General features: G+C 43.4%; 1 protein-coding gene and 1 pseudogene across 1 annotated transcript; one reads left to right on the top strand and one right to left on the bottom strand.

Moving 5' to 3' along the window:
• The first annotated feature begins 7,354 nt into the window (after positions 1-7,354).
• On the top strand, positions 7,355-7,995 carry LOC133917636 (uncharacterized). The gene is made up of 2 exons (XM_062361515.1): positions 7,355-7,594; positions 7,699-7,995. The coding sequence occupies exons 1-2, from the start codon at positions 7,412-7,414 to the stop codon at positions 7,963-7,965; spliced, it is 450 nt and encodes a 149-aa protein (XP_062217499.1). The 5' UTR covers positions 7,355-7,411; the 3' UTR covers positions 7,966-7,995.
• A 1,591-nt stretch (positions 7,996-9,586) lies between these two features.
• LOC133919464 (uncharacterized) lies at positions 9,587-14,061 on the bottom strand (annotated as a pseudogene).
• Positions 14,062-15,421: the final 1,360 nt, after the last annotated feature.

The following is a 15,421-nucleotide window of genomic DNA, read 5'->3' on the forward strand; positions in this document are numbered from 1 at the left end:
AGGGTCACCGACAGAGGGGGAGCTTGGCGCTGGTGTTGAAGGGCGTGCTGCATGGCTTGCAATGAGTCATTCCAACATGCGCAAGAACATCCTCAGTGTACAGGTGCTAGCTAAGGAAGAAGTCAGAAGCGGTGCATCGAACGGAAACATCGAGGAAGAAGTGCAAGTCACCGAGGTCCTTTAGCGAGAACTCGTGGCAAAGGGAGTCGATGACACACTGCAGTAGTGTCGATGAGGAGGCGATGAAGACGATGTCGTCGACGTACAGGAGGAGGTAGATGATGTCATGGCTGTGGTGGTAGACAAATAAAGAAGGGTCCGCCTTGGATGCTGAGAAGGCGAGGGAGGCAAGGTACGTCGCGAAGCGACTGAACTAAGCTCAGAGAGCCTGCTTGAGGCCGTAGAGTGAACGGTTGAGGGGCACACATGTGTGCTGCGCGCTGGGTTGATGAAGCCGGAGGGCTGTTGACAGTAGACCGTCTCAGCAAGCGTGTCGTTGAGGAAGGTGTTGTTGACGTCGAGCTAGTGCACTGGCTAGTCATTGGCAAGCGTAATGCTGAGGATGGTACGCATGGTGGCCGGCTTGACGATGAGGTTGAACGTCTCCTCAAAGTCGATGCCAGGATGTTGTGAAAAACCATGGTAGACCCAACACGCCTTGTATCGATCCAAGGAGCCATCAGACTTTAACTGTGATGAAAAATTCATTTACCTAAAACAATGTTAGCACCACGAGGATGAGGAACAAGGTCCCATGTGTTATTGGAATGCAAAGCAACAAACTCCTGTTCCATAGCATGGCACTAGTTATCATCACTAAGAGCTGCATGATAAGTACGCAGAATCGGCAACGGAATGGCCACATGTAAGTTTAGCCGATCCACATGTTGCCAAAACCCGCGTTTCCCACACGTCGTCATCTGATGTTCATTGAGAAAGAGAGGTATGTGCACTGTTGTGGAGGGTAGTGATGGCAGTGGTGTGGCGTCATGGTGTGCAGGAGCATGTAGTGGAAGCTGTGGTGCTAGCGGTTGCACGGTGGGTGGCATAGGTGGGAGCGGCTATGGTGGTAGCCAGCTGGGCATATGTGCGCTAGGTGACAAGGGCTCGAGCGGTTGTGCTATTGATTGAGGAGCTCGGCCAATAGGAGTTGGAGCTGAAGCAGGCACATGAGCAGCCGCAGTAAGAAAATTGAAATCAGATGGCACTAGTTGGTTGGGCTGATTGGAGAAAGGAAACAAACTCTCATCAAAGATGACATACCGACTAATGATGATGCACTTCATTGTGAGATCCAAACAGCGGTACCCTTTGTGATGAGTGGGATAACCGAGAAAGACACAAGACTTGGAACATGACACAAGTTTGTGCGGAGCACTAGAAGAGAGGTTGGGATAGCATCTACAACCGAAAACATGAAGGTGGGAGTAGTTGAGAGATGATCCGAAGAGAGCTTGGTGGGGAATTCTGAAGTTTAGGGATTTAGTGGGATGAAGATTGAGGAGATATGTGGCGGTATGAAAGGCCTCAACCTAATAGGATGGCAGCATGCTAGCTTGAAATAAGAACATGCGAAGAATGTCATTGGTCGACCGAATAATACATTTGGCTTTACCATTTTGTTGGTAAGTATGTGGACATGACATGCGGAGTGCAATGCCATGGGAGAGAAAGTGGAGACACATGACATGATTGTCAAACTCACGGCCATTCTTGCACAATATCCCATGGATAGTAGAAGAAAACTGAGTGCCAACATAGGCAAATAAGTTACAAAGAGTGTAAAAAATATCAGACTTCAGGTGAAGCGGGAACATCCACATACAGCGAGTAAAATCATCAAGGACAACGAGATAATATTTGTAACAAAAAATGCTAGGGAGAGGCGAGATCCATAGATCACAATGTATTAACTCGAAATCTTGACTAGTGCGAATAGTAGAAGGATAAAAGGGTAGATGGACATGATTACCCAACTGACAAGCATGTCATAGGGGGTCTACAACAAGTTTATTACATGAAATATAGGAAGCAGTAGCAAGATGCGACAAAGCTTGGTTGCCAAGATGTCCAAGACGACGATGCCATAGTCTAGATGATGGAGTGGTGGCAGATAGGGCATGAGGAGCTGGTGGTGACCAATGGAGAGGGTAGAGGTCACCATGGCTATTGCACCTGATGATCACATTCTTGGTGTGAAGATCCTTCACAGAAAGACCAAAATGGTCAAATTTAACAGAACAATGATTATCAGTGGTGAAACGACGAACTGAAATAAGGTTCTTGATTAATGAAGATGTGACAAGAACGTTGTTCAGTTGAAAAGAATGGTTGGGAAAACTGAAGAAAGTGGAACCAATGTGCGTAATAGGAATATGTGAACCGTTCCCAACAATGGCATATGGAGATGCAACGGAAGAGACTGCATAGGAGGAGAGGAGTATACCATTTTTGGAGGTCAAGTGCGTGGATGCCCCGGAGTCCATGAATCAGTCCGAGGATGGAGGCGTCAAGGACATGGTGTTAAAGGCATGCATGAACTGTTGCTAATCCCAGGAGGCAGTTGGAGGTGCAAGCAGTCGAGTTGAATCGTACATGTGCGCAAGGGTATACGGTGTCGCAGGGGAGTGAGACCACGACATGCCTTCACCAGGTGCGGGCGACGGAAGCTGAGCGATGAAGGCCCCTGGTGGACGCAGCCCAAGCAGTCCATATGTTGTCTGTGGGTGCTGATCGGGCCACATGTGGATGACGTCGGCCCATGACTGCTGGAAGCAAGGCCAGGGAGTTGAGCCAATGCTACCACCAGGGCCTTGAGCACCAGACGAGGAGGAGTGGTGAGTGCCACCATGGCCAACATGGACACCGCCGTTACCGCCATTGCCGTGATTGTTCGAGTTACGACGGCGAGTGGAGTTGCTGCTGCCATTGTTGCCCTTGGTGGTGGAAGAACTAGAGCGCTGCTGTCCGCTACCAGTGCCCTAGGAGGATGAGCCACCGGTGGACGACTTGGAGCTTCCGGAGTTGGCAAGAAAGGGAGTCGGCGGTGAGGATTCAAAGCCAAACGTTAGCTCTTCGAGGAGGAGAGCAAAATGTGGCAGTGGCGGTGGAGTCCATCACCATGGCAAGGAGGTCGGAGGAGATGGTCGTATAGAGCCAAGAGCGGATGAGGGCATTGAGGCGGAGCTATTGGGCGTTGGGGTTGAAGGGAGATGCCTCATGAATATGGTCATCGAGGGCGTACTTCTCTAGGGCCACCATGAACAGGCCATGCCACTAGGCGTAGTTACCGGCCTGAAGGTCGAGGGTGATAGTGACGATGAGCTTAATGCTGGAGACAGCCATAGCTTGCGCCCAGAGGGTGGACTTGGCTGCGAGCTCCTCCTTGGCCGTAGCGAGTCGGGTGGCGGTGACCGTCATGGCTGTAGCATCAATGTCAGGAAAAGGCATCGAGAGAGCAAGAGAGGTGGAGACCAGGATCGATGTTAGTCTCATGATACTATGAAGGCAATTGGGAAAATGACCTTAGCGATTGTATTAGGCCGATCAACATATAAACACGTACAACAGGAATTCCGATGGAAACCAAATAAGTACATGCCAAAACAAGTAGCCTAACAATCTGCAAGATATCCCTAACAAGGGAAACTAATGCCGTGACTTATGGAGACACTAGATATGCAGGATCTTGTTCTATTCCGCTAATAGTTGGAAGTACTTCATATTAGCATGATTACATGTCGACCATATGGAGTAGTTATTCTTACGGGCTAGCTTCATAGGTTGTTTGGAGGTGAACAATGTTGGCATTGTCTGTCGCTTGGGTGACGTGACCCGATGTTGCTCGTTCTGTCAGGAGCCAGCACGCGCGCTGGACGGTCGCACATGCTGAAGATCCTGTGCGCTCGCACTGTGCGTTGTACAGGGTACTTAATGACGATGATCGTTCACTATGCTATTTTGTATAGCATTGATCACTCTTTTTTTATGTACAGTATTGACTTCCGAGAGAGGGAAGAGAAGCCAAAATGATTTAAAAACCGGAGTTGATTCACACATCACCTCTTTCTACCCTCCACTTATTTAATAAAATTTCATAAAATGTAAATAATTTACCTACTTTTACTATTTATCCTTGTCTTTCAACATCCTTATCTTATTACCATCTATGGATAAGACTCATTTTTCTAATATAAATAAATAAAAGTATGAGTGAAATTAGCAGATAATTTTCTCCTATTTTTTGAATCATATTGGAAATCAAACTATGGCGTCACTTCTGATATATTCTTCCAACGATACTCTCGTAATGCATTCATATCATACATATAGTTTATAATTAAAACTATCACATTTAATATTTATATTTTTTGTTGTAAGTACGGATACTTAGCTAGTTGTAAATGTAAGTGGCCCACGTCGGGATAGGATTTCAAAAGCCAGCAGGCCAGAAATCGGGGCTAGAGAGTCCTGCATGATTCGGGCCAGAAGATGCTTCCCTCCTACCACTTTGGGTTTCCGGCCCAACTATCCAATTCAGCTTGGGAGACGTACTCCTCATGCTTAACGAACCACGTCGCGCGCCTAGCCCCGCATCGGAACTCGTTGGCGCGCGCGACGTCTCGTTCGATGTGCGGCTCGGGCATCAGGGTTGCATGGTTCGATTGCCACTTCGGTACGAGCGCAAGGCACGTACTCCCCTGATCGATCCCCGCTGCCGCGCGCATACTTTTGCCACGCGTACGCGCCGCGCAGTGGATGATTTGGGCCCGGGAGTGGCGGAGGGGGCGCGCGCAGAGTACGCGACGACCGACAGGACCGTGGTACGTGCACCGGAGACGACAACGGGGAGCGGCCCGGCGGAAGGGGGTGGGGATGCGCAGCCATGCCTTGTTGCAGGGTGGCCGCGCGACCGACACGGCGGGACAAGCGCGCTCTCCGTGAAAAGAAATATGAATGACGGGAGATAAATTTTATAGGTGATATATGTTGTACTTATCATACTAAACGTATTACCGCTGAGTTGTTTATAGGTAACGGATTACAATTTAATCTATCACCAATGAATATTATAGATGACGTGTCGTGTCTTTAATAATGATCTATCATCTATAATTGAACATAAGTGACAAGTCATAATATTGATCATCACTTATTATTGATGAACGTGTTTCATATTTTTAGATAAAAAAAAGTTTAAAAAAATATATTTTTTCACTCGAGAGCCACCTAATACATAGCCCATCGCATATGCAGAATTCATATCATTTTTAAACATATTTTGTTCTTTAAATTTTGTGAAACTCAAACCTGCGTCCAGGGTCTCACGCGTGACTCCCTTACCACCTCAGCTATCATGTGCTTATGATAAAAACCGAATATGTTATCCTTTTAACTTTCCCAAAGATTATATATGACGGGTTATAACTATAACTCATCACTTATATATATCATAGGTAACGGGTCATAGTTGTGACCCATCACCAATAATGTCTTTTTTTTCCAAAATATTGACACCTAGTGCTTTTAGTAAAAAGAGCATAATTTTTGCACACGGACTTCGATTTTGACTTTTTTTTACTCTATGCATATCTACAGAAAAAGTTACATTCGTTTCTCTCCCACTTAGTCGAGTTCGGAGAATTTTTCGAGGCAAAAAATGGCTTGAAAGATTGAGTTCTCGCCTCCAAAAATTTCTACCTTATTTTTGGATAGTTGTCATCCCTTACATCAAACTTGAACAAAATTATACAATAGCTCCTATTCTAGTACTGTTAAGATGAGAAACAATAAGAGAAAAATAATTTTTTTTACATCATATACATACATATACCAAGGTTGTATATTATATATATACACACATCCCTGACGAATAGAAAAAAATAATATAGAATACATATATATATGAGTATATATTTGTACTAGTATACATATATACATATATATATATATATATATTTATATATGTGGTATAAACCTAAGTATATGAATACCTAGGGGTATATATATACATAATACATTAAATGATAACTCTATGTATTGATCAACTCATTGGTGATGGATTATAACTTGATCTATAACTAATGACTAAGTTAGGATGACCTGTCACTGATAAATTAGTTATTGGACCCGTCACTGATAACTAGCTAGATGATCCGTCACTTATGTGTCATAATATGTGATAAATTATAACTATGATCCGTTAATTAGAACTGATCTAGAATGATCTGTCATTTATTATAAGTGACGGATCACAACTATAAGCTATCATTTTTATCATATCAGTAACAAGTTATGTTATAATTTATTATTTATTTTATATTTTTATTTATTTTTTACGTAGTGCTTGTTTATTTTTTTTCAGAGAAGAAGAGGAATGAGGAATATGAGGTGGAGAGAAGCAAGAGTGGAGGACGAAGAAGAAGCGCATGCTTCCCCTGCGCCCGCCACTGCGCACAGCGCTGCACGGTGCGCGCTTTCTAGCGTCTAGCCGCATTTGTTTGCTTCAGGACGGAAGAAAATGCCGTACCGTACAATACGGGGCTCCGGCTAGCCATACCGTACAACTTCCCACACGCATACATTAGCCGTTTCCAGACATGCCAATATCGACGGTTTTTTTAACTGAAGCTACTCTGCAACAGAAGAAACGAGCAACGAAAAAAAAAATACTGGTGAAGTGCAGCAGCTTAAGAATGCCAACTTGGTCACATCGATGCAATAAAAACTGCGATCGGTTAATCAGTTCAATGATACGGACCAGATCTAAGCTTGCTGAAACAGTGGATCGCACTGCATGCAATAATTGCAACGCGCATGACGATCGAGACGAGTTGCCCACATACAAAACCTATGTACAACAGCGATCGAGACATTCATGTGCGGTTGAGTATATAGCTCTGCCTCGGTTCTCATGCCCCAGTGTTTGCCGATCGATGAGATTTTTGTACACCAGAGACTGGTGTGGAATACACTTTCTTTTCTTGCTATCAAGGATGGTAATCCTTCGCACTGACCCTGCTTACTTTTGATGCACTAATCTCAAGTTCCTCTGTTAATCACAGGCCTCGGTTGAAACACAAAGTAAGGTCTTATAGATTATACAAACGAGTTGCGAAAACAGAGGTTGCAGATGCAGAATAAAGATTTGGCTAGGTGCATGTTTTGCCACTTGACATGAAGAAGAAGAAGAACCCTCTTCGAAGTACACCCCAGTACATTTCTTTATTATATTTCTAAAATCACCCCAATACATTCTGTACTTTTATATATTTAACCCAATGGAAACGTCAAACCGATCTAGCTAATTATGGACCCTCTCTCTTTCATCCTTCTCGTGCCTCCTTTCATGTCCTCTTCTGATACATATCAATGTCTTCCAAGAGATCACTACAAGCAACCACACCACTCCATGTTTAGCCTAAGCTCTCCCTGCCTGCCTCTCAAGGGGCAGCTAAAGCTCAACACCGCTACCACCATCCTCCTGGTTGCTTTCATCTTCACTCTCTACATTACCTTTTGCGAAGCTCGGCATCTCCGCGTTCATGGTAATAAGCACTCAAGCAAGCTGCCTCTGCCTTCCTCACCACCCAAGGTAATCATATTCACATTCTAATTAAATCATGCTTAAATTAACTAGCATTATTCTGTCAAGAGGAACTTTTTCCTAACTTTCCTTTGCTGCTCTCTGTTCTGCAGGATGTGATGGAGTTTTGTGCCACCAAGGAGAAGATGAGATCCTCAGTGGTGGTTCGAGTTGGAGGCAACACCGACGCTGTATCAATGGGAAAGGAAGTGATGGTTGAGGTGAAGAAGGAAGTGGCATCATCATCAGGTGGAGTTGGAAATATTAAACATGACGTTAGGGTTTTGAAACAGCTTCCTCGTCGTGAGCATGAGGATGATCAGGGAATTCATCTGGATTACGCTCAACCTAGAACCCATACGCCATGTCATAACCGATGAGATGATGTCATGTATCACTGTGACCGTCAATGCAGTTACCTCTTTTATATTTCTTCTTCTTGCCCTCTAGTAGACATTCATCTGTGTGTGCATGCTTTGATAGGAAGGATCCGCATTGAATATACCTCACTAGCTAGATAGATATCTCTTGTATTATATTGACTGAGTGCTTGTTAGCTGTAAACATTTTGATAGATCGAACGAAACATGCAAACGAACCCTGTATCGTTAGATTATTGCCCATCGGTAATGCACGCAGAGACCTGCAGCCACCTTAGTTATTAATCATTCATAGACTGGTCATGTAATTTGCAGGTGATTCTTCTCGTGGTTCTTTGAGAAAGAGATTTGAAGAAATTAAGGTATGCATGTACGCATTTTCAACATACGTAGCATAGTGACAGGCATTGCACAGCATTTGCGAGAGTCTTGTAAAAAACCTTTTTATATCTTCTTGTGTAGGCGAGGTCGGGCACACGAGAGCGGTCGATGCTAGGAGCTGAATCGAACAGCGAGCAAGTAGGAACGAACGCGACCACCGCGTACGCCGCAGAAACTCTAGTTGCCATGGACTACCTAGATGCACACCCAGCACCGGCTGTTCATAACAGGTAGCAACGCCAAGCAACAACCACGGTTTGATCTACCCTCTCAGGCCTCTTTCCATGTACTGGTCGATTTTTGAATAAATTAATGTTGGGAGATCCTAGCTAACTTTGATGCATATGTGATCAGCAGTAGGTTCCTGATCTCTCTCTCGCCTTTAGCACTTCTTGTGTTGTTGTATAGGAAGATCGAGTTGGGTGTTTGAATGATCAGAATGAAGTGTACGTGCATGCTGCTTGAATCTTGATCATCAGTGCCGAACTGCTGATTATAACGGCTCATGTTTCTTGCGTCTCCCTCTTACATGGAGTTGTGGCGCAAGCCGTTAGGCTGCTCCATGGCAAACTAATTCGGTATAGGCAAACACTCATCGCGTGCAAAATGTATGGTTCCTATTGGTAAACACATGACAGGAGAACAGCAATAAAAATGGTGTTTATCGAGTCTCCTGAGAATGATTTGCCAGATTTATCATAGCTTATGGATTATTAGCAAATGACAAAAAGCAACATATCCAAAGCAATCAACATGAACAAATTTCATCGGAGTGTTTTATAAGACCTTTTAAATTTCAGTTTCAAACTCAAAATGTGTGAGTAGACAAAAGAAACGATGAGTTTGCATTGCTATGATAGTAAGGGCCTAATTGGCTTTGCCAAACAAAAGTTCGGCAAATTTGATCAAATGTGGCACTTAGATCCATTCGTCATAGACAAATTCTTTAGCCAGACTTTGTTTGACTTTTGACGACAAAATGTGTGGCAACACTTCGCCACAAGTAGGTGTGGCAACGTTTGACAGTCATCCAAACGTACCCTAACATTGTCCTTTTTTCGTTTAATTCTCATTTGTCAGAAAATTTCCATTTTTAGTACTTTTAACACATAATGAAATCGAATTTGAAATTCCCTATATAGAGAGAGCAAATTGAGACGTACATCTTGATGGGGGATTTTTTTTTCATATTTTGATTTTTTTGATTTTTGATTTTTTTATTTTTTTTGTGGAAGGGGCTGGAAGCCCAGGTTATATATTAGTTTAAAAGGACAGTGCTTACACCCCTGGTTTTACAGAACAGATCCTGGAGAAGGTTGAAATTACAAGAAGATCCATTGCAACCCATTCTCCCGTAAGAACATTTTGCAAGAAAGCCCATCAAATTCAAAAAAAGACATTGAAGCACCACAGGGTCATCTTCTTCAGGAACTCCAGTTGTTGTTGCCGTGCAGAGACGCCACAGCCAAAGCTTGATCCACCTACCCAAGCCGATAAAAGGCTCCAAACCTTGAAAATCGCCGCATGAACCAACACCGTGGATATCCAGCAGAACGCATCTAGTGCTCTGAAAGAACATCAATTGCCCGCTCGCCAGCGAAGATAGAGGAAGAGAGACTAACGCCACCACCCACAACAAAGGAGATGACCCAGAGATGCATCCGCAGCTATTGGCTTACCGCCAGCAACCTGGAACAAAATCCCAACACAAGGAAGCAAAAGACTAACCTCACGGCCTTACCGGAGAGGACCGCGCCAAAGCCAACCACACCTCACGTCAGTAGCAACGTTACCACCAGAGAAGGCCGAAAGAGACAACCTCAGTAGCAGGGGATCGGAGGGCTATTCTTGGGAGAGCTTTTCATATTTTGATTCAGTGACATAAAGTGATTAAACGATTGCACCCACAAGAGTGACTAAACTTGATATCTCCCCAATGACAAATTTAGAGAATTAATGGGTTACTGCTGATAAATATCTAATGAGTAACCCATGTAACTTCTCTAGTGTACACAGGAGTAACCGATGTAAATACTGGGCACTAACTACAAAGGTTATTAGTATATGCCTAATTGTGGCAATTATCTCAATCTTCCCAAGAATGTCCCCTCCACCACATCTATCTTACCAACAATCAGCTGTAAACAATGTGAGACGAGCAATTGAAGGGAATAAGCCTGCTTCAGAAAAGACAGACATCCTAACCCCAGATCCAAGCAAAATCAATTTGTGGTGAACCTCCCTGGTGATGTGCTGATCCGCTGATCCAGGCTCCGAAGCTTCTCATGCCTCGTCATCAACTACATTTCACCACAAACGGACTAAAGGCATTTAGGAATTGTGAGGTTCGCATCCCAAGCTTGAGGTCAACTTCTCCATCACCCAGACAGAAGAAATCCTCATCCAACTTGGTGATAGCTTCATCTATGATAACCTGAGGAGGAAATTCTTTGTATCAGGTACATTGCTAACTTTGTACGTTCACTCATAGGAGTATAGGACCAATATTTTGAGCAAGTCTACAAAGTAATTTATCAAAGCAGCAACTAGACAAGATGTTTTCTCCAAACTCATAGTTGAGAGTTCAAACCATCTATATATTGGCTAGTGCTACCATTCATTACATTTATGCAACAGGGGTAGGACTGCAAAAGCTCAAGAACATATTTAGTACAGAATGTCACATACTGATGCGCATGATACACAGTTCGTCACATATAAATAGTTCAATTTTTATTTAAACCTTAAGACAGGATCTTCACAATGTACATCCTTCAAAAGCTGTCAACCAGAAATTTAAATTACCGGTACATTTGTTTCCATTCCAATGTGATGTGACAGCATTGTGCACAAAGCCAGTAAGCTTGTGTGACTCCTCTTCTGGTGCCAACCTCACTGCATCAAACAAAAGTAAACAGCAATGATGCTTTCAGATGACAGCAATAGTAGGCCTAGGAAATAATGTTTAATAGAAGTATAGAACTCCCAGTATATGAACAGAGGCGCTCTATATGGAGACCGTCAAACACAGGAAGTAATATGTTGCAGTACATCATCGGAAATGAGATAGACCATGTCAATGCACTCTATTTAATCTATCTTAAGGCCGTGTTTGTTTGAGCTTCTGCTTTTGAGCTTTTCTGAAAAGCTGTGCTTTTAGCTTGTCTGGAAAGCTGCTTTTGGAAATAGGTTGTTGGCTTCTACAATAAATTTTTGGCTTCTCAGCACATAGCTTCTCAGAGAAGCACATCTCAGCGAGCTTCTCAGCTTTAGTTCATTTTCCTCAGAAACAGGCTTCTGGCTTCTCCAAAACCTCGTTTGTTCTGGCTTCTGGCTTCTGCCAGTAGCAGAAGCAGTTTCAGAAGCAGCAAACAAACACAGCCTAAGTCTAATAATTCTGAGGAGGGGGGGGGATAATCTAATATGTACTACAGGTCTAATAAAGCCTGATGGAGCACCATACACATATCAGAATACAATAAATAAAAATAAAACCTTAAGTACATTGTAAATAATCTTACTGTTAAATCTCTTTTTGGGAATTTGCTTCTCGTTTAGTTCATAGAGGAAGTTTTTGATGTTTTCAGCTTTAAGCCGTGTGTGCCATATACTGCAAGGATATACATTTTCTCAAAATAAATATAGTGAATTTAATTTGAAGACAGTGCACTGACACCTTAAAGCTTACCTGAACAACAACGACATAATATTTAGAATTATTTGGATTGCTACAGTCAACAACATCTGCAGCAGCTTGGGTGTTCACCTAAGAAAAGATGGATATACTTCAAAATCACAAATAATTGTTAAAGATTTTAATTATTCTTGGCTTTTAAGGCATGAGCATGAAACTGAAGATCTATACTTCTATGCCTAAGAAGGTAAAACATCACCTGTCCCTCCCAAGATATAAGTGTATTCTATGTTTAAGCATTCCTAGTTTCCTACACCAGTTAAAGCTGATAGGCAGTGAACTTCAGTTCAGATTGCATATCTAATTCTCAAATAAGTGAGTAGAATTTAAATAATCCTGATGCAATTCAAAACTTCACTTGGTATGTTGCATACATATTTAAGGGGGCAAAAATTCTGAAAAATAAAATCCCGTAAAGCACAACCAAGTTGACTCATCCTTATGTCTTTCTTTGCCCGCCAACGATGAGCCTCATCTTTCAATAGTTGTATTACAATAGCTAAGAGATATAAACCTTCATCTGAGATCACCTAAAAGTATGTGGAATATACTTCCTCCTTTGAATATTACAGAATTAACAACCCAATTTACTAGTACAATGTTTCTGAAACACAAATCTAGGCCATGCCAATGAATCATTATCAACAAATTAGCAAAAAAACTTCTTCCACCAAAAATGAAGGGGTAACACCATGCGATATTTCCTATACAGAATTCGGTGATATAATAGACAATGCTAGTTACTATGAAAAATAATAACTGCTTCTGATAAACCTGGTAATGAGCATCTGCTAAGCAAGAACTGACGCAACAACATTTTATGGCCAACTTGTCATAGCTCATGATAGATTAGCTTATATCTTCACCAACTTACATACAACAAACTTTGCTGCCTATCTGCAATTGACTCATGAGAAACAGCAGATAGCTCATTTCTTGTAATCTTCAACAGGAGACCATTCTTCCACTACCACTAGCTCTCCAGCAAGCACTTTCCTACAATGCCATGCCAGCAACTAGTACAAGTCCGGACCTTTACTCAGCCACAAATTAATTAAGGAAATTGTGCCCACAATACTAGCTCATACTACAAATTCAGAGCAATTATTTGAACATCGGATAGTTACTCTAGTTCAAGGACCAAGGTTAATGACAACAGTTATCTATCAATAAATCATCCTACATACAGCTAATAGCATTGTAGCATTTCGATCTGTACCTAACAACTCGAAATCAGAGCGGTTCTTCCTTCAACAAGTAAAAAAGAACAGCACTTCCCTCAACATATTGGTATGATCATATAGTGATTGAGCAGACCGTTATACAGACAAACCATAGAAGATAACAACAGTCTTTTGCTTATACGTCATACAAATTTTGACCCTAATCTAGTATTACTGCTGCCTAAAAATATATTGCTAGCATTTACTACAAATCATATCGCATTTAACAATCCAAAAGCAATTAGCCTGGACGCTATTTCCTTCATACTCCACATACTACTAACAACCTATTGCTACTCTAAATCAACCAACAGCATGTGCACACCAAAAGTTCGACAAATGCCGCAGCAATGTAACGATAGTCTACCTGACACGTTAGGAAGGCCAAGTGTTCGACGAAAAGCCCGCACGGGAAGGGAAGGGAACGACCCGTACCAAGACAGTGCTCTTGCAGAGCTGAGCGACCGAGTCGGCGCGGAGGAGTCCCCAGCGCTCCTCGAGGGGGCGGTCGTAGTAGTCGGCGGGCACGCGCCGGAAGGCGAAGTCGCGCACGCCGCGCGAGGCCAGGAGGGCCGACAGCCGTGCCTCGGTGGCCCCCGCGTCCGCCTCGGTGTCCGAGGGCGCGGGGACAGAGCGCCCATAGGCGGCGCTGCTGAGCGGCCAGCTCGAGATCGGCGATCCGGCCGAGGACGCGGAGCTGCCGCGCCTCGAGATCGGCTGCCGCGGCGCCCATTCTCGCCACGCCTGCCGTCGTCGGAGGCGAGTCTCTCGTTGTCTCCCTGGTAATTGGCTTAGTTGCGGTTTGACTCCAAAACGAAGCCAGTCTCTAGAACTTGTCAAATCAGCATCTGTCTGGGCCCAATTAAAGCCTGATAAAGTCTTGGCCCAATTGCAAAATTCAGTCCAACTTGGCCTATACTCCCTCTGTTCTTAATTTTCTTTTCCTTTGTCGTCATAAAATCCGTGGCGTCAAAAGTTTTCAAAGTTTGACCATTAATAAGTTTAGATCTCTCATGAGGATTATATAAATATTGTATACATATATTTATTTTAAAATTTTCATAAAGGTATAAGTTCATTAATACACATTAAAATTGTAGTCAAAAGCGCATATTGAGGAACGCAAAAAGTGAACAACAAGAAATGAAAAAGAACATAAGAGGAGTGCTATCCTATCGCCATCTTCTGATTCTATGGTGGCACCATATGCTTCTTCTCTCTCCCGAAAAGAAAAACACGAGAGAACCATGCCTAAGGTTAGTGAATGTGGTTAAGGTGAAATCTTCTTTTAAGTAGTAGATGATGATGTATTCGTCGACAGCGAGGTGTCTATAATGATTTCGTCAATCTTCAAGTTTAACATCTTCAATCTTTAGTAGATATTGTATGAGTATATACGTATAATAGTGCGAGTATGTGTGTTAGAGATTGCCCCGAACGTGGAGCCCCACCCTGACCCTGAAAACCGTATCAGGATAAGAACTTGCCCCATCCTCGATCCCATCGGATCCCCGAACTCCAGCAAACCCTCGACCCACAGCGAGCAAGTACGACAACCAGCGTGACGAGCGGCGAACTCAGGGCCCCATGGAGCCTCATGGGGAAAACTCTATCCCCGCCCCATCCTAGAATTGGCGCCCTACCCCGTGAGCCTGGGGAGGAGGGAGGAACTCGCTCGTCTCTGTTCTATTCAGGGTGGATCCCATATTGATAGGGAAAATTGCCATCTTTACTGTGTGCCTACGAGTTGTAAAAAAACATGAGGCTTTTATTTGGCATTGGAAATGTCTAGCCTGTATTTGCAATTTATGCACAATTGTTCTCGAAAAAAGACACTCGGTTTATATATTTTGCTGTAAACTTAGTCTATAATGTTGCCGTGTTCGTTTGGCTAGATTACGTTATTTAGCTAGGTTAATTAAGAGTTGGAAAACAAAGCCCGCGAGGGTTAACATCATTCCTGAATCGACTCGAGCAGGGTTTTTTCCCCTGATGCCCTTGGGTGCTCTGTGCATCATATTGGCGGTCGGCCGCTCGTCGCTGGATTTGGTTATCTCATCGTCGTTGCGACCTGCGCCGTGCATGCCATGGCTGGCCGGCCGCCGGTTCGCACGAGCACGAGCACGAGGGTAATGCCGATGCGGAGTTCTTCCAATAT

This window comes from Phragmites australis, chromosome 5 (assembly GCF_958298935.1).
Source record: "Phragmites australis chromosome 5, lpPhrAust1.1, whole genome shotgun sequence".
Taxonomy (NCBI): Eukaryota; Viridiplantae; Streptophyta; class Magnoliopsida; order Poales; family Poaceae; genus Phragmites; species Phragmites australis.